The 19,694-nt window shown below is 41.3% G+C and overlaps 1 protein-coding gene across 7 annotated transcripts in view; it reads left to right on the top strand.

Moving 5' to 3' along the window:
- Window positions 1-19,694, top strand: part of LOC144684987 (src substrate cortactin-like) — an 84,595-nt gene that overhangs the window by 39,061 nt on the left and 25,840 nt on the right. For 4 of the 7 annotated variants that reach the window (XM_078549488.1, XM_078549486.1, XM_078549485.1 and 1 more), the window contains 4 exons: window positions 5,854-5,964; window positions 9,232-9,342; window positions 16,792-16,902; window positions 18,354-18,409. In XM_078549488.1, coding sequence (XP_078405614.1) covers window positions 5,854-5,964; window positions 9,232-9,342; window positions 16,792-16,902; window positions 18,354-18,409 — 389 coding nt within the window. The remainder of the gene's footprint in view (window positions 1-5,853; window positions 5,965-9,231; window positions 9,343-16,791; window positions 16,903-18,353; window positions 18,410-19,694) is intronic. The other 3 variants (XM_078549490.1, XM_078549489.1, XM_078549487.1) reach the window with 1 other exon arrangement.

Here is a 19,694-nt window from a genome sequence, read left to right as displayed (position 1 = left end):
CCTGCTTTCTACCCTTAATTAGCACATTCCTTAGATAATATCATCACCTTCAACACCTCTTTGTCCTTTTGTCTGTGACATCTTTTGATTATCTCCACCTATCACTGGCCCTCTATCCAGCTCTACCTGTCCACCCCCCCTCTTAAACCAGCTTATATTTCACCTCTCTTCTATTTTTACTTAGTTCTGTTGAAGAGTCATTCGGACTCGAAACGTTAACTGTATTCCTCTCCGCAGATGCTGTCAGACCTGCTGAGTTTTTCCAGGTATTTTTTTTAATTGTAAAACTGGTTCTGTTGAAGAGTCATACGGACTCGAAACGTTAACTGTATTCCTCTCCGCAGATGCTGCCAGACCTGCTGAGTTTTTCCAGGTATTTTTTTTAATTGTAAAACTGGTTCTGTTGAAGAGTCATACGGACTCGAAACGTTAACTGTGTTCCTCTCCGCAGATGCTGCCAGACCTGCTGAGTTTTTCCAGGTATTTTTATTTTTGTTTTGGATTTCCAGCATCCACAGTTTTTTGTTTTTATGTAAAACTAGACGCCCTGGTAGCTGCACAAACGATGTCTCTGCTTTCTGCAGTTCTTTCTGGACCCTTTTAATTGACTTTCCATCTCAGTCTTGGCAATTGAATCTGGCCATTCCATTCCTTTTGAGGTTGTCAAGCTATACATTTTCTTCATTGTTGAACCAGACCTGGTGGATGTTTTGGGTGTAGCTTCACACGCCCACTTTACTTACTAGCCTCAGTTTCACAACTGGTTGTAGGAATGAGTGCCTTGCTTTGATGAACGATTTCTGAATTGGTGAGCTGCCCAGTATCTCAATTGGTTTATTGTTCCAGTCAAGAAGAGTGAGATAAATATCTGTGTCAGATGGGTGTACTTTTTCCGGGAGTTCTCTGCCTTGTGATTTGACTCTGAATATCTTAATCAGCCTACAAATGGAGTAAGGCTGTGTAGCTATTGGAACTCACCTGAGTTAAATAATGATTCGTTGTCTGTAATAGGCTCAGTTGGAATACGCTGGCTTGCAAAATATGCTCTGATCTTAGTTGCTGCTGATTTTTTTCCCTTTTTAATCGGACAGATTATTCCAATTTCTTAGACATGCACAACCATTAAAACATTCTGATAAAAGCAAAAAAACTGTGATCTGGAATGCACTGCCTGAAAGAATGGTGGAAGCAGATTCATTGGTAACTTTCAAAGGAAATTGGATAAATATTTGAAGGAGGAAAGTTGCAAGGCTGTTGTGGGATCGGGGGTGGGGGCTGCTGCAGGGAAGAATGGGTGGAGTGGAATTAATTGGATACCCAGTTCAAGATGTGCGGTACAGGCATGATGGCCCGAATGGCCACCTCCTTTGCTTGTAAGATTCTATCTGAGAAAGTTTATCCCATCTGTTTCAAACAAATCTGCTCCAGGGTAATTGGTGGTTAAACTTCACCCTGCCTTGAAAGTTATCCTAGTACTTGGCTACAGGCCATTACTTTGATGTATCTTCTGTGATGATGCTCTGTCACCCTCAAATTGTTTATTTGGATGTTTATTTCCACTTTTAATAACAGGCTAAATCCACTTAGTATCATTTGAAACTCAAGGCTGTTCAATTATGTTCTTAGGAATTTCTGATAGCTTTTCTCCATTGGCTAAATTCTACTTTGTTTGAAACCTGAGGAGTGAATTGTTAGCATTCCAAAGTGCTCACTCACTTGGATTATCCAACAGTGTCAAGTATTTATTCCGAGGTAAAACATTTACTGGAATACTAGAAATAGCTGAATCCTGACTTGTTTGTTGTTGATGAGCATGTTGGCATTTTATTTGGTTACGGATCCAACAATTTCAAATGAGGGAATATGACCTTTGCCAAAGTCAGCGTTAGCTGTATCTACTGCTGTGTGTAGATGCTGTTTGTCTGGAGTTTTTTCTGGACTTGGGACACTTGCTTGAGAAATGCTGCACTTTCTTTATTGTATTTCCATTCAGGCTGAGCCAAACAAGCTTCTTTCTTTATGAGGTGATGTGTTCCACTGTATTTGCAGTCTACTTTGGAAGCTTTCAAAAGTTTCTTGGGGCTTACAAAGTATTTACAGGATAGAAACAGGCCAGGCCCTTTCGGGTGTTTAGTCTGACCCCTCTACATATAACTCCATCAACATATCCTTCTATTCCCATCTCCTTGATATACTTATCTAACTTCCTCTTGAATGCATCTAAGCTATTCACCTCAACTACTCCCTGTGGTAGCAAGTTCCACATTCTAACTAATCCCGATTAAAGAATTTTCTTCTGAATCCGTATTCAGTGTATTATGAATATCTTTTATTTCTGGCCTCTATTTTTGGCCAACCCTGCAAATGGAAACATCCTTGTCTACCCTATCAAACCCCTGCTAATCTAAAAGATTTGATTAGGTCTTCCTGGGAAAAGAGCCCCAGCCTATTCAATGTTTCCTGATCGGGAAAACCTCTTATTTCCTGTATCACCTAGTAAATATTTGCAACATTTCCAGTGCCTTTCCGCCCCCGCCACCCCCCCCCCCCCCCATAAAATGGAGACCAGTACTCCAATTGTGGTCTAACCAAGGTCCTGTACAAGTTTAACCTAATTTCTCTGCTTTTCAATTCTATCTTTCTAGAAATACACCCACAGTGTTTTCTTTTTTGTGGCTTTATTAATCTGTTCATGCACATCCTTATTAACTTGTAGTGATTTGTGTATCTGCACCGAAAGAGCCCTCTGTTCCTTTTACCCCATTTGGACACTTATTTTCCAAGGAGTATGACCCCTTATCCTGAGATTGTGACCCTCGAGTTCTAGATTCCCCAGCCAGGGGAAACGGTTTCTCAGCTTCTATCCTGTCAAACTCCTTAAGAATTTTATACGTTTCAATAAGATAATCCCTCTTCCTTCGAAATGCTAGGGAAAACAGACCCATTCTGCTGAATTGCTCCTCTTTTGAAAAACACTCTCACCCCAGGAATCAGTCCAGTGAACATTAGTACCAAATGTTCAACGGATTCCACGCAGATTTTCAAGCCCTAAGCTAACCAATCAATGGTACCCTTGCCTGCCACACCTCCCCCTTGATTGCCGCTGCTCACTTGGGTCCCAACTTCTGCTCTTCTCCAGAAGAGCTGCCGATTTCTCCCTCACTACCACCCACCTGCCCCACCAGCAGTGATCTGCCTGCATGCGTTCACTGAACACCTGACAAGTTGTGTGACTTGTTTAGATGAAACCTGTTCATGCACATCGTTCTGGCCTAGTGCGGCAGATGTTGGGCTTCGATTTTAAAACACTCATCCGTGATTTCAAATCCCTCCATGGCCTCACCATCTCCACCATCTCTGCCACTGTTTTCAGCTCTACAACTGTCAGACCTCTGCACTTCTCTGATCCTGTCCTCTTTCCCACCCCAAGGTTAATCACTCCACCATTAGTGACTGTGCCTTCAGCCACTTAGACCCTAAGCTGTGGAATTTCCCCATTAAACAGTTGGCAGGGCAAATTGAGCAAGTGGGTTGTAAGGCATATGGGATCCTGGGCTTTATAAATAGAGGCATAGAGTACAAAAGCCAGGAGGTTATGATGAACCTTTGTAAAATGCTGGTTTGGCCTCTACTGGAGTATTGTGTCCAACTCTGCACACCACACTCATGGAAGAATTTGAGGGCTTTAGAGAGCTTTACAGAGGGTGCAAAAATATTTGAGAATGGTTCCAGGGATGAGGGACTTCAATAACGTTGCTAGATTGGCGAAGCTGGGGCTGTTCTTCTTGCAGAAGAGAAGTTTGAGGGAAGAATTGATAGAGGTGCTCAAAATGATGAGGGATCGGGACAGAATAGAAAAAGCGAAACTGTTCCCATTGGTGTGAGGGTTCGACAACTAGAGGATGTAGATTTAAGTGATTGATGAAGGAATCAAATGCAGCATTTTTTTATACAACGAGTGCTTAGGATCTGGAATGCACTGCCTGAGTGTGTGGTGGAGGCAGATTCGATCGTGGCTTTTAAGAGTATTGGATAATTATCTGAAGAGAGAAAATTTTCAGGGCTATTGGGAAAAGGTGGGAGGAGTGGGATGAGGTGAGTTGTTCTTGCAGAGAGCCTGCACAGACATGATGGGCCAAATGGCCTTCTGTGCTGTTACCATGCTGTGAATCTCCGAGCATCCCTATTCACCTACTGAAATGTGTTGCCCTGCACTTAGTTTTATTGAAGTTAATTTGCAAATTAATGCCCACTCTGCAAATTTATTCATGTCTTCCTGTATTTTGTTGCTGTCTGCCTCTGTGTTAACTATAGCCCCTAAATTTGGTGTCATCAGCACATTTTGAACTTGCAAAATTGTGTTCAAATTGGTTATATAAATGGCGAACACGGTGATCCCAGTACCATTTCTTGTAGGACACCACTGCCCAACACCTGCCGTAAGAGTAACTACCTACTGTTTATTTTCTGTTTTGTGGCCAGCCTGCTGTCATTTCTGTTACTTGCCCCCTAGCTCCACATGTTCCGACCTTAGTTGTGAGTCTACTGGGTTTTTATATCTCCTTTACCCACACTGTATGTTGCACTTCTTCCTGTGTGTTTGTTTATTTCTGTTGCTCTGTCAATGATTCTCTAGTTTTACATACACCAGCTCTAGCTTTCAATTTCCGTTTTAGTGTTTATGGCAAACTGCCCGGTGATTTATTTTGTTTCCGATTAGACTGCCTTCTGGAACCATTATCTCGATTATTGAGTATATGCAATTCATAGTTAGAACATAAGAACAAGGAGCAGGAGTAGGCAATTCAGCCCCTCGAGTCTGTCCCGCCATTCATTACGATCATGGCTGATCTCATTTCGGCCTCAACTCCAATTTCCTGCCCTCTCCCCATAACCTTTTGACTCATTACTAATTAAAAACTCGTCTATCTCCTCCTTAAATTTATTCAGCAAAATTACTTCCTTGTAATCAAATCCCTCCATGGCCTCACCCATCTTTATTTGCAATTTCCTCCAGCCCCACAACCCTAGTTGGTGTCTCCACTGTCAAGTTGCTGAATCTTGCTGAGAACAGCACCTATCAGATTTGTCTTCATTTTCCTCAAGCAGCTTTTCAACAACTCTCTTTCTGTAATGGTTACAAATGTAGCACTCTTGACATCTTTTGGTTGCTGTAATGTGACCTTGTCATTGTTCCAAGTTCTTGCAAAGATTTTCCAGTTGTTGGTTACATAATCTGTGCCTTATTATGCAGAAAATGCTATATTTTAGATATGTTGACAAAATTAAGCAATAACTGTGCTTACCATTTTAATTTTCTATTTCAAATTATGTTGTGGCAAATTTCTGTCTCTCCGAATAGGGTGCAATGAAACAAAAATATTACAGTACATACCTAGATCTTACAAGTTTAGACTATTTCACTGAAAGCACATATTGTAGGAAACTGTTTGCCTGATTTAAAATTCTCTTCATTGGTATTCCTTCTCCTTTATTTCCCCCCCTGTTGACTCCTTTTTAATGCATTCTGGTAGCTTCTGATTGATTGATTTATTTTCTGATGCCATGTTGCATTTGTGAATTAAATTCATTTTGTAGAGAAGAGTGCAGAGGTGAGACATGGCTTGTATTAGCCAGCCATTATAATACTGTCTTTAGCTGTTGATTGAATGTCATTCCTGGTCTGAGGGATTAGTAAGGTAACTTTTTGTGTTTAGCTGTGGATGCACCAACATTGATACCGTTCAGGTACACCATAAACAAACTTTTGTTTAGCAGCAGACTGGAAGGTGTCTTTTCTATTAAGTAAAATTCTTCAGCCTTAATTTAAAAGTACAATTTGGTTTGATGTAGATTATTCCAAAGGATTTGGTGGCAAGTATGGAGTGGAAAAGGACAAAGTGGACAAAAGTGCTGTTGGCTTTGAATACCAAGGAAAAACTGAAAAGCATGAATCTCAAAAAGGTTGGTTACCTAAGTTTCCGTTAAGATGCAACAATATTGCTGATTTGGATAATGTGGTGACTTGCTTATTGCAACCTGAATTGGAATTGCTTCAAGTGTGTATTGACCGTCTGCATAGATTGCAAGGAATCTGAAGAATGTCGGTACTGGTACACTGATTTACGATGTTGGTTTAGAAAGTTGGCTGCCTCTTCCATTTAATAGCAGCATGTTTTAAGATGAAGTTCAGGGGGAAACTTGAGTGCTTTTGTCTGGTGTATTCTTTTGTGCTTATGCAGGTGGGATATGTTGGTTTTGACGCTACTCAAAGGGATGAAGGTGGATAGGCAATGACAAACATTCAAAGAGCGCATGGGTGAACTGCAACAATTGTTTATTCCTAAGATAAAAGCAAAAAACTGCGGATGCTGGAAATCCAAAACAAAAATAAAAATACCTGGAAAAACTCAGCAGGCCTGGCAGCATCGGCGGAGAGGAGCACAGTTAACGTTTCGAGTCCGTATGACTCTTCAACAGAACTAAGTAAAACTATTTTTACTTAGTTCTGTTGAAGAGTCATACGGACTCGAAACGTTAACTGTGTTCCTCTCCGCAGATGCTGCCAGATCTGCTGAATTGTTTATTCCTGTCTGGCACAAAAGTAAAACAGGAAAGGTGGCCAAACCATGGCTTACAGGGGAAATTAGAGATAATATTAGATCCAAGGACGAGGCATACAAATTGGCCAGAAAAAACAACAGACCTGAGGATTGGGAGCACTTTAGAATTCAGCAAAGGAGGACCAAGGGATTGATTAAGAAGGGGAAAATAGAGTACAAGAGTAAGCTTGCGGGGAACACAAAAACTGACTCTAAAAGTTTCGATCGGTATGTGAAGAGAAAAAGATTGGTAAAGACAAATGTAGGTCCCTTTACAGTCAGAAACAGGGGAATTTATAACGGGGAACAAAGAAATGGCTGACCAACTAAATACATACTTTGGTTCTGTCTTCACAAAGGAGGACACAAATAACATACCAGATATGTTGGGGAACACAGGGTTTAGTGAGAGGGAGGAACTGAAAGAAATCAGTATTAGCAGGGAAATGGTGTTGGGGAAATTGATGGGATTGAAGGCCGATAAATCCCCAGGGCCTGTTAATCTACATCCCAGAGTACTTAAGGAAGTGGCCCTAGAAATAGTGGATGCATTGGTGGTCATCTTCCGAGATTCTATAGACTCTGGAACAGTTCCTACAGATTGGAGGATAGCTAATGTAACCCCACTATTTAAAAAGGGAGGTAGAGAGAAAACAGGGAATTATAAACCGGTCAGCCTGACATTGGAAGTAGAGAAAATTCTAGAGTCCATTATAAAAGATTTAATAGCCTAAGCACTTGGAAAACAGTGGCAGAATCAGACAGAGTCAGCATGGATTTACAAAAGGGAAATCATGCTTGACAAATCTACTGGAATTTTTTGAGGATGTAACTAGTAGGGTTGATGAGGGGGAGCCAGTGGATGTGGTTTATTTGGACTTTCAGAAGGCTTTCAACAAAGTCCCACGTAAGAGATTAGTGTGTAAAATTAAAGCGCATGGGATTGGGGGTAGTCTATTGAGATGGATAGAAAACTGTTTGGCAGACAGGAAACAAAGTAGGAATAAACGGGTCTTTTTCCGAATGGCAGGCAGTGACTATTGGGGTACCGCAGGGATTGGTGCTGGGACCCCAGCTATTCACAATATATATTGATGATTTAGATGAGGGACCTAAATGCAATATCTCCAAATTTGCAGATGACACAAAGCTGGGTGGGAGGGTGAGCTGTGAGGAGGATGCAGAGATGCTTCAGTGTGATTTGGACAAGTTGAGTGAGTGGGCAAATGCATGGCAGATGCAGTATAATGTGGATAAATGTGAGGTTATCCACTTTGTTAGCAAAAACAGGAGGGCAGATTATTATCTGAATGGCTGTAAATTGAGAGAGGAGTATGTGCAACGAGACCTGAGTGTCCTTGTACACCACTCGCTGAAGGTAAGCATGCAGGTGCAGCAGGCGGTAAAGAAGGCAAATGGTATGTTGGCCTTCATAGCAAGAGTATTCGAGTACAGGAGCAGGGATGTGTTGCTACAATTATACAGGGCCTTGGTGAGACCACACCTGGAATATTGTGTGCAATTTTGGTCGTCTCATCTGAGGAAGGATGTTCTTGCTATATAGGGAGTGCAGCGAAGGTTTACCAGACTAATTCCTGGGATGGGGGTACTGACATATGAGGAGAGATTGAGTCAGTTAGGATTATATTCGCTGGAGTTCAGAAGACTGAGGGGGGATCTCATAGAAACCTATAAAATTCCAACAGGACTAGACAGGGTAGATGCAGGAAGGATGTTCCCGATGGTGGGGGAGTCCAGAACCAGGGGTCACAGCCTGAGGATATGGTGTAGACCATTTAGGACTGAGATGAGGAGAAATTTCTTCACCCAGAGAGTGGTGAGCCTATGGAATTCGTTACCACAGAAAGTAGTTGAGGCCAACACATTGTATGTTTTCAAGAAGGAGCTAGTTATAGCTTTGGGGCAAAAGGGATTTAAGGATAAGGGGAGAAAGCAGGAGGAGGCTATTGAGTTGGATGATCAGCCATGATCATAATGAATGGCGGAGCAGGCTCGAAGGGCCGAATGGCCTACTCCTCCTATTTTCTATGTTTCTATGAATCACTGAAAGATTCCTGTTTCATGCAGGTAGCATCAAATGAGGTGTAATGTAGTTCAGAGGGTGCAGGATATATCTCGTTTTACATTGTATCAGCACCCTGCTTTAAATGAACCTGTGCCACATATCTGTTTCCCAACCTGATGAACCCTTGAAAATTTCTGAACTGAGATTGATAGATTTTGGTGAGGCCAGTGTATTAAAGGTTAAGGAACCACATATAGCAGACGGAGTTAAGATACAGATCAGCCATGATTTAATTGAATATCAGAATTAGCTCAAGGGACTGAATGGCCTACTCTATCTCCTATATTCTCTGAATTACATTAATTGCTCATTAATATTTTGTATTGTGGACCCAACCCCACTTGGAATTGAGATGGAAGTGGCAACTTGTTTAACTAGGCTTCGAGTGCAGGGTGTATTCATTCCATTTGTCTCGGATCAATTCAAAACCCCAGATTCCCTTCCGTTATTCCCCACAGTCTTCCTCCTTTTGCAGTAGTTTTTATCCTTGGGATAATACCACTGTTCACTTCCAAACTAATTGATGGTGTTTGATTTAACTAGACTATGTCAAAGGCTTTGGTGGTAAGTTTGGCGTCCAGACAGATCGACAGGACAAGAACGCCTTGGGCTGGGATCACCAAGAAACGACGCAACTTCATGAATCTCAGAAAGGTAAGTGGTCGGGAACTTTGTGATGGGCTGCAGATAAGCAGCAAATCGGTAGGAATTATTGAGCATTGGAAATGGGGATAGCTGTAGCCAGGGACTAGCTGGCTAGAACAGCACAAAATATTTGTGATTCACGAAGCGCAGAGGGAGGGGAATGAAAGAATTTGCCTGAGGTCAAAACTGAGGTAAAGCTGGCAAGATGTGACGAGTGGTGTGTCACCAGAGATCAGTACTGGGGCCTTAACTTTTTACAATTTATATGAATGACCTGGATGAAGGGTCCGAAGGTATGGTTGCTAAATTTGCTGATGACACAAGGGTAGGTAGGAAAGTAAAATGTGAAGAGGACATGAGTAGGCTACAAAGGGATATAGATAGGTTAGGTGAGTGGGCAAAGATCTGGCAAATGGAGTATAATGTGTGCAAATGTGAAATTGTCCATTTTGGCAGGAAAAATAAAAACGGAGCATATTATCTAAATGGTGAGAGATTGCAGAGCTCTGAGATGCAGAGGGATCTGGGTGTCCTAGTGCATGAATCACAAAAGGTTAGTATGCAGGTACAGTAAGTAATTAGGAAAGCTAATAGAATGTTATTGTTTATTGCAAGTGGAATCGAATACAAAAGTAGGGAGGTTATGCTTCAGTTATACAGGGCATTGGTGACAGCACATCAAGTGCTGTATACAGTACTGGTCGTCTTATTTAAGGGAGGATATAAATATGTTGGAAGCAGTTCAGAGAATGTTTACTAGACTAATACTTGGAATGGACCGGTTGCCTTATGTGGAAAGGTTAGAAAGGCTAAACTTGTACCTGCTGGAGTTTAGAAGAGTAAGAGGTGACTTGGTTGAAACATATAAGATCCTAAGGGGTCTTGACAGGGTGGATGTGGAGAGGATGGTTCCTCTTGTGGGAGAATCTAGAACGAGGGGTCACTGTTTAAAAATGAGTTGCCCATTTAAGACACAGATGAGGAAAAATTTTTTCTGAGGGTTGAAAGTCTTTGGAACTCTTCCTCAAAAGATGGTGGAAGTGGAGTTGAGTAATTTTAAGGTAGGGGTAGTTGGATTCTTGAAAGGTTATTGGGGATAGCTAGGAATGTGGAGTTGAGGTTACAATCAGAAGAGCCATTATCTTATTAAATGGCAGAGCAGGCTCGAGGGGCTGAATGGCTGCCTCCTGCTCATTCATATGTTTGAAGTAAAAAGATGAAGAGGGTTGAAATTGATGTTGGGAAATAGCTTAAGGAAAGCTTTGATTGATGGAATCTTTCAGTATCTGGACTCAGCAGCTCACACACATGCTAGATCCAGACTGGTTTAATTCGGGAAGAAGAGAATAGGCAAAAGGGCAATGAGAAGTTTGTCCCAATAGCTGGAAGCAGAATGCTTTCTGCTGGAGGATATATGAAGGCCACCGAAGAGGATGTTCCTGCACCAAACAGTTAGTTAAGTGTCCAATTTATAGTTCTGGTTGGCTCTTTCCAGTATAGGAAGTGCTTTTTGTTTCTTTCCTGAGATGTGGGCGTCACTGGCAAGGCCAGCATTTGTTGCCCATCCCTACTTGCCCTGGAGCTGATTGGCTTGCTGGGCCATTTCAAAGGCAACCTTGCAGTGGGCCTGGAGTTACATGTAGGTCAGACTGGGTAAGGATGAGTGAACCAGATGGGTTTTTACAACAATCAGTAGAAGTTTCATGGCCACCATTACTGAGACTAGCTTTATATTCCAGATTTATTAATTGAATTTAAATTCCACCAGCTGCCATGGTGGGATTTGAACCCATGCCTCCAGAGCATTAGCCTGGGCCTCTGGGTTACTGGTCCAGTGACATTACCACTACCCCACTGTCTCCCCAAGTCATATGAACATGCTTCAGGATGCTGAAAAGGAAAGTGAAATGGGCTTCATGCATTATTGGCCTGGATGGAAACGGCTTTCCCAATCAACAGGTGGCCCTGATGTTGGGCCAAACTTTCATAACCTGTTTTCCAGAGATGTTATCAATGCAAACATTTCATTGAAAAAAATTTGGAAGACAACTTATTTAACAAAAATACAGATCCAATTTAATAATAGAATTAAGGAAGAATCTGTGTTTATTTGGCAACTTCTGGTCCTCAGTCCCAAAGCAATCTATATTTTTTGAAGAGCATTCAATGACTTTTTTTTCCAATTTAAGATGGAACACCCAATTGTACTACCCACTAGATATTGATGATATAAATTATTTAGAATCATATTCCGGCTTCAGCTCAGAAACAGGCCATTCAGCCCAACAGGTCTGTGTTGGTGTTTATATCCCACACAAGCCTACTCCCACCCTTGTTCATTGAACCCTATCACTATATTCTTCCTTTCTCCCTCAGTACTTATCTGGCTTCCCCTTAAATGCATCTATGCTATTCACTTCAATTACCGACTGCTTTGTGGTAACAAATTCCTCGAAATAACCTCACATTAGGTAAAGAAGTTTCTCTTGAGTTCCCTATTGGATTTTTTATTGACTTTTAGTATATTGTATCTATGGCCCCTTGTTCTGGTCTCCCCATAAGTGGGAACATCTCTATCTACCCTATAAAACCCCATCATAATCTTAAAGATCTAGTTTCCTTTAAATGTTTCTCTGTTATTCACCTTAACTATCCCTTCTGATAACATGTTTCACATTCTAACCGCTCTTCGGGTAAAGAAGTTATTACGATCCTTTGCCGTGGCATTACTTCTAAAAATGGAGATAGGAACATAATTCTCATACAGTCATGATAGATGATCATTGAAATACTTATAATACAAGGGCGATAGAAGCCGAGATGATGAGTGATTTCAAAAGGAAGCTGGATGGGCACAGAAAGGGAATAAACGTACAGAGATACAGGGGTAGAGTGGGGGAATGGGACTGACTGGATTTCTCTACAGAGAGCAGGCATGGACTTGGGCTGAATGGCCTCCTCCTATGCTGTAATGGCTGACTGGCTCCATAAGAATCTTTGTAAGTGTAATTCTCCACCTGATACATGAGCAGATACCCAATGGTTTTCTTCTGAACGTGTTCTGTGCAATATTTGGGCATTAATTGCCATTGACAAACACGACCCATTATAGTATGAGCTGGTTGGGAGTTTTTTCAACAGGAGAATGAGCTTGGTATTATCAAATTGAATACTTGTTTTTTGTTTAGTAAAGCACCCACTGTTAGAGTAGTCAGCAAGTTTAGATTTCTATCAATTGTCAGGATTTCCTGCGCTATGCTGACATAATTTGATTCTTCACATAAAGCTCGCAGCTGACATTGCCCCATTGTCAATGCTAGAGATTGTCAGCACAACTGATGACAAAGGAGCTGGTGTAGGTTGTCAATAGTTGGTAGCAGAGATGCAACCCACAGTGATTTGACAATAACGGTATTAGTTAAGGACAATAAAGAAAAAACACACACAACTCTGCTGTCCCCTCATCTTTTGTATGGTGTTACTGCATCAATTGCAGTCTGTTTGAGCAGTTCCAGAAGCATACATGTAGTTGTGCCTTTCCAATCACCCTGCAGGGCTACACGAGGCTCCTTTTATTTCAAAAGAAGCCCACTACCACTGTTCTCACAATTGTTTGCCATTGTATGGAATTGAACAACTTCCATCCCACTCCCCTGAAAGTGATGGGGTGAGGTGGCGGAGGGGGAGGGCGGTTCTTTGTCTGTGCTGAGATAACTATACAAGTTGCACCATTAACTTCATTTTGAAAGCACTTTGCATTTCCACTAGTATACACCTGTGCTATCTTCCTGGAAAGCCAGGTTTCTTCAGAATATCAGTGTACTTGTTGCTGCCCACATGTCCTGTTCTCAAGATCTGCATTTTAAAAAAAAAACACTGACTCAGTGATCCTCAGTATTAGAAAAGCATTCTATTAAACGTTCACTAGATTTGATAAATAGATGTATAGAATTGTCCACTACAAAAGGTTATTCAAATGATCAAACCTGTGCCAGCTCTCAGCTATATGCTGTCTCGTTGCCTTGTCTTTTGCCCATTCCCTTCAATTTTTCTTTTTCAAACATTTAACCACCTCCCTTTTATGATAAACTCCGCTTCCACTCCCCTGTCTGGTAGGATATGCCATGCAGTAACAACCCTTATATAAAAATGTAATCTAGCAACATACTTTACCACAACTCTTTTCTTTTGGGCCTATTTCGCAAAAGCATGTTCTGTAAGTATTATTTGATTTGTTCGAGGTGTGGGCATTGTTGGCAAGGCCAGCATTTACTACCCATCCATTATTGCCCTTGACCACCACCTTGTTGAACCACTGCAGTCCATGTGGTGTTGGTACATCCACAGTGTTGTTAGGGAGGGAGTTCCAGGATTTTGACCCAGTGACTGAAGGAACAGCGATATATTTCCAAATCAGAATGCTGTGACTTGGAGGGGAACTTGCAGGTGGGGGTGTTCCTGTGTGCCTGCTGCCCTTGTTCTTCTAGGGGCCAGAGGTCATGGGTTCGAGAAGTGTTTTTGAAGAAGGTGTTGGTGAGTTGCTTCAGTGCACCTTGTGGATGGTGTACACTGCAGCCACGTGCACTAATGGTGGAGGAAGTGAATGCTTAAAAGTCATGGATCAGGTAATGTCAATACCTAAACATAAACCATCATTTGATTTAGCTTGCTTAATGAGAGAGCTGTAAAATGTAATGGAATTTCACTCCTCACCTCAAAGACTTTCAACAGGTTCAGCTTGAATAGCGAGTTTTCAGTTTATGGACATGTGCTATCATTCTGAAGCAAGCATATGACTCAATTATCAGTTGCTTTGTTATTGTAGTTTAATTATGTACATTTAAACAATTTTAAGTCAAAGAAAATTTTAAGCACTTTAAGTTTACTTTCCCACATTCTCATTCCTATTCCATTCTTTGTTCTATTTTCACGTTATCCCTAAGAGGAACATAGGAATAGGAGTAGGCCATTCAATGTGATCAGGACTGATCTGTAATCTAACTCCAGCCTTTGCCCCATGTCCCTTTAATATGTTTGGATAAGAAAAACCTTTCAATCTCAGATATAACGTCAACAATTGATCTAGCATCAACAACAATTGATCGAGCATCAATGCCAATTGAGGAAGAGAGCCCCAAACTTCTACCACCTTGTGTATGACGAAGTGTTTCCTAATTTCACTCCTGAAAGGCCTGACTCTAATTTTTAGACTACGGGTGAAATTTTATGCTGGCGGGATTTTACGGTCCTGCCGAAGTCTACGCCCCACTCCTGTCACGATGCGGCCATAAAATTCCACCCGCGTCTCTTCAATATTAATCAGAATAGAATTGTTTCTTTTTTTAAACCAAGCAGCCGTAACTGCATTTTGTGTGTGTGTGTGTGTGTGTGTGTGTGTGTGTGTGTGTGTGTGTCTCTCTCTAACTCATTGTTACTGCGCGTGGTAGTTGAACGATACTACCTAAAACTGCCTCAGTTGGAGAGGAAATGCCACTTTGCTGGTGGAGTCTTGACTTGCCATATTCTTCAGTGCTAGATTCACATTCCTTTGATAGCACCTCCAAAACCTGTGACCTGCATCATCTAAGAGCAACTCGGAATGGACAATAAATGCTGTTGTTCTCTGTGACGCCCAGATCCCATGAATAAATAAGTTAAAAATAAACTCTAGTTAAATAATTTTTTTTTTTAGTTATCTATAAATAAGCTATGGGATAATGGGTCATAAATTGTGTTTGGGGTGCTTATTAGCCAATGAAAAAACAGATGGCCATTAGACAAGTTAGTGACTATCCTGTGACCTATAGTGTAAAGGACCTCTCTAAATTCCATACAATTGCTATTGGTGTGGACTCCAAAGAATTGTCTCAATCTGTTAAATCAGGATTTGTCAGTGTCTAGTCCTCTTAAGTTAACTAGGTAGAAGACCAATTTTCTGATCTGAGGCTGGTGCGAAATGAAAAGATTAATGGACACCGTTCTGAAATATTGCTTTTTGTTTGTATGATAGCTTGCTCATATGTACAAGAAGGATGACCTTTTTCTTTTTATTGAAAAAAAGCAAGTTTGCAAATCATATGTAATTTAATATTTGTATTGATACCACTCAAGAATTGTTATTTCTAACTCATAATTGTTATGGCACAGCGGGTGGTAAATGCTGAGCTGGTCAAATCCCAGAGGGAAACTTGAAACAGCTGCCACAACTGTTTGCAATTTGTACTTTATTTCGAGGTGTGTGCCTTTAAATTCAGTAGTAATGAGCCCACCAAGACTTAAAGGTTTTTACAAAACTAAATTGAACATTTATTAATGTAAGAAAAAGGATTTTAAACACATAGGTCCACAAGTTATGACTATAATAACTGCCAAATCTCCTAATTAATCTAGCTCCCAGTTACACCCCTGTTAAGGTGACAATAAAACAAGATAGATTGCAACAAACACAGGCAAAGCACACAATACCCTCGGCAGGAATGTTCATAATGAGTTTTCGTAGCTTCAGTTCCTGTAGACAGCAGCTTGATGCATAGAAGCTGAAGGCTTTTCACACTTGTTAAGTCTTAGAATGCCTTCTCCTTACACACCACCTCATCATCTTTTTGCAGGTTCCTTCCTTTTTAATGTAAATTTTATTGTCTCAGTGTGTCTTTGCAACTTTACTTTTTCCATAATATAAATCTTCCATAGTATTCATATTATCAGTAATCTTTGGAAAAATAAACGCACTGTTCGGCTTAGCCTCTGTTGGCTAGGTGTAACACCGTTACCATCTCTTTGAAATTCACTCTGGTTTATCTAAAAATGCCAATGTTCCTCACAGCTCACATTCTGAAACTTAGCCATGTTTATGTATTTAGTATTTCAAACCTAGCCACTCTTCTGATAACTCAAAAGCTCCAGACTAGTTGTGTGCAATTCAATTAACCGCCCCGCCCCCCCCACATCCACACACACAGAAACTAATCCAAACCCCACTGTTAACCTACCTTTACAATAAATCACAATAATATTATGAAAACTATAATATTTTCATGACACAATTTCTATTGGTGTTGGGTTTCATTGGCATTTGAAAGGGTTTCTGCAACTTTCTATCCAATGGGGAAAAGGAACTTGTTTGTGTTGCTGATCTTTAACCACCTAATCATGTTGGTGTTGACTCTTTGTCTTGGGCACTGGGTTAAAGCTACGTCCAAAACAGCTTGGTTAGAACTAACTGGTATTTACAGTTAACACCGTTTAACAAGAATCCAATTGTTCTTAACAAAAGAAACCTCACTAAATTGTGTTGTGTTTTGAAGTAGTTCGTTTGTACAGTTTGTTTGTACGATATCGTACTGTTGGCTTTTTTTGTCTTTTTTTTGTTTTATTAACTTCTTATTACATGCTTGACATAACTTGGCTTGTTTTCTTTTCTTATCGTTGTCTTTGTCTTGGTTGCTTGTGTATTTGCAGACTATAAGAGAGGTTTCGGCGGGAAATATGGTGTTGAGACAGAAAACCAGGACAAATCTGCGGTGGGGTTCGATTACAAGGAAAAGCTGGCCAAGCACGAGTCTCAACAAGGCAGAGTCTGATGCCAGGCCCCACTCTGGTTTCTTAAGATGCATTAAATTTAAGCACAGACCCTTTCAGCGGCTTACTTTTTAAAAAATGTTTTGCAATGGGTATTAAAAGCGGCTTTCTCCCCAAGTTTCTTCCCTTCTCTCCTGGAAACAGTGGCTCGTCCTTAGGGGTCTGTAAGTGGCAGAAAAAGCCTGTTGCCTTTTCCCCACATGGTCCCCTTCACTTTGTGTCAGACATAGGCTGGCTACAAGCTTCTGAGAGCTGTCCAATTTTCTCCTCCAGTGCCTAGATACAGCGTTCTCCCAACAGCTCTTGATGGACATCGACCCAGCAGCAAGCAGTCTGCCATCCCCCATGCCCTATTCTGCCTTCCCCAGCTGACATCATTGAATGTGGTGTTTTCAATACATGGGATCTCGTACCACAGCAAAAATTTCATATAAGTTTCAGACTGCAGTCTCAAAATGAAGTCTGACTTGTGGCTGCTTTTGTTATGTTCTAGTAAAGCACACTGAGATGTTACAGTTTTAGATCCGATCTTCAGCTAGCTGTGAATGTTTACTCAAATGCCAAACACTTAAGATTATCCCAATTAATACTCTGATTTGAATCCCCAATTCAATGTTATGCATAAAGAACATTGAGTGACATCTTCCTCATGATCAGGTTTATAGAAATATTAGCTACATGCTCCAGGTAGCCAAACCGCCAGTAAATAAACTATCAAGATGGCTAATCTAAATGTCCAGACTTTAGGCAGTGTGTGTCTACAGGTTACCTGACTCCTGGGGAAATAGATTACAGCAGTGCTCTCGACTGCATTCACTTTACAATTGAAGCGATGGTATCAGGGGTTATACACAACATCACTCCAAAGAAGCCCAGTTTTATTTGGGGGAGAAGAGGTTGGAAAAGAGTGTTCTGGAACTGGGATAGATGGAGAATGATGTTTCCTGGATTATCCAGTTATTTCCTGATCTCAGGCCAAATGGGGCATAAGGGTAATATTTCAGCTAAGTGCGTCAAAGGTCTGTGCTGCAAACTGGTGCATTTATTTGTTATTGTCCTGTCTGATCTGTAGACTTTATTTCTGCTTGTACATTTACCTCAATCAAGCTGATCATCTCTCTTGCCTGAAAGTCTGTCTTTAGCATGCCTGAAGTAGTCAGGTCATTCATTCCAGCATCTCATTTACTTTCTTGTTACAAACTCTGCTTATCAATTTCCAAAGGCGCAAAAACAAAAGGCCAAATTAGTAACCTGCGTCAGTGTAATTTTCCTCTTCCTCCTGACAAATCTAATTGAGCCTAATCCAATCTTGGCTGTCAGTTAAAATGACAGGCTTTTTGTATTCAGTTTGGCTGCCTTCATTGAATGCTGCATGGTCATTCTGCTCTCATCTGCATACCTTTCTCCCAGCTGAAACTTACACTCTCATCCTCCTATTTCAGACTATTCAAAGGGATTTGGTGGCAAATATGGAGTTCAAAAAGACCGAATGGATAAGGTGAGTGTTTTTTTTAATATATTTTTGTATTCACAGGATTTGGGTGTCGCTGGCTGGGCCAGCATTTGTTGCCCATCCCTAATTGCCCTTGAGAAGGTGGTGGTGAGCCGCTGCCTTGAACTGCTGCAGTCCATCTGCTGCAGGTACACCCACAGTGCTGTTAGGGAGGGAATTCCAGGATTTTGACAGTGAAGAAACAGCAATGTCGTCCCAAGTCAGGATGGTGTGAGGCTTGGAGGGGAGCCTGCAGGTGGTGGTGTTCCCATGCATCTGCCGTACTTAACTTTCGAGGTGGTAGAGGCTGCAGGTTTGAACAGTGCTGTCGAAGGAGCCTTGGTGAGTTGCTGCAGTGCATCGTGTAAATGGTACGCACTGCACCACACTCTGTTGGAGTGAATGTTTAAGGTGGTGGATGAGGTGGCAATCAAGTGGGCTGCTTTGTCCTGGATGGTGTTGAGCTTCTTGAGTTTTGTTGGAGCTGCACTCATCCAGGCAAGTGGGGAGTATTCCATCACACTCCTGGCTTGTGCCTTGCAGATGGTGGACAGGCTTTGGGGAGTAAGGAGGTGAGTTACTCGCTGAAGAATTCCCAGCCTCTGACCTGCTCTTGTAGCCACAAGACTGCAAGGAACTATTTTTTTATATATGTATAATCCACACAGCTACTTACACAAACTTACAAGCAATTATGGACAGGACAAGACCTTCTGGTTCATCAGTCCTGTTCCAAACAAATTGTGATAACTTTTGCATCGTAATATAGACACTTTCCATCCCACTGAAAACTGATATCCTGGAAAAGGGGAAAAAAAACCAGAATGGCCTCCCTCTGTGCTGTAACCATTTGGCCCCTCATGTCTGTGCTGGCTATCCAAAGGAACAGGCTACCGAATGTCACTCCCTGGTCTTCTCTCTGTAGCCTGCACATTCTTCCTTCTCAGGTAATAATCCAATTTCCTCTTGAATGCCTCAATTGAACCTGCCTCCACCGCTAACTTGGTGCATTTCAGATCCCAACCACTCGCTGCCTGAAAAAGGTTTTCCTTGTATCTCCATTATTGCTTTCACCAATTACCTTAAAGCTGTGCCCTCTAGTTCTCAATTCTTCCACCGATGGGAACAGTTTCTCCTTATCTGCCCTGTCTAACCCTTCATGGTTTTGAATTAATTATTAAATCAATTTTATTATTAAATAATCTGTCAACCTTCTCCAAGGAAAACGGTTCCAACTTCTCCAATCTATCTAGATAACTGAAGTTCCTCATCCCTGAAACCATTTTTGTGA

The sequence above is a fragment of the Cetorhinus maximus genome, chromosome 9 (genome assembly GCF_964194155.1).
Source record: "Cetorhinus maximus chromosome 9, sCetMax3.hap1.1, whole genome shotgun sequence".
In the NCBI taxonomy this organism is placed as follows: Eukaryota; Metazoa; Chordata; class Chondrichthyes; order Lamniformes; family Cetorhinidae; genus Cetorhinus; species Cetorhinus maximus.
Note: the sequence above shows the minus strand (reverse complement) of the source record. Positions and strands in the feature narration are given on the sequence as shown.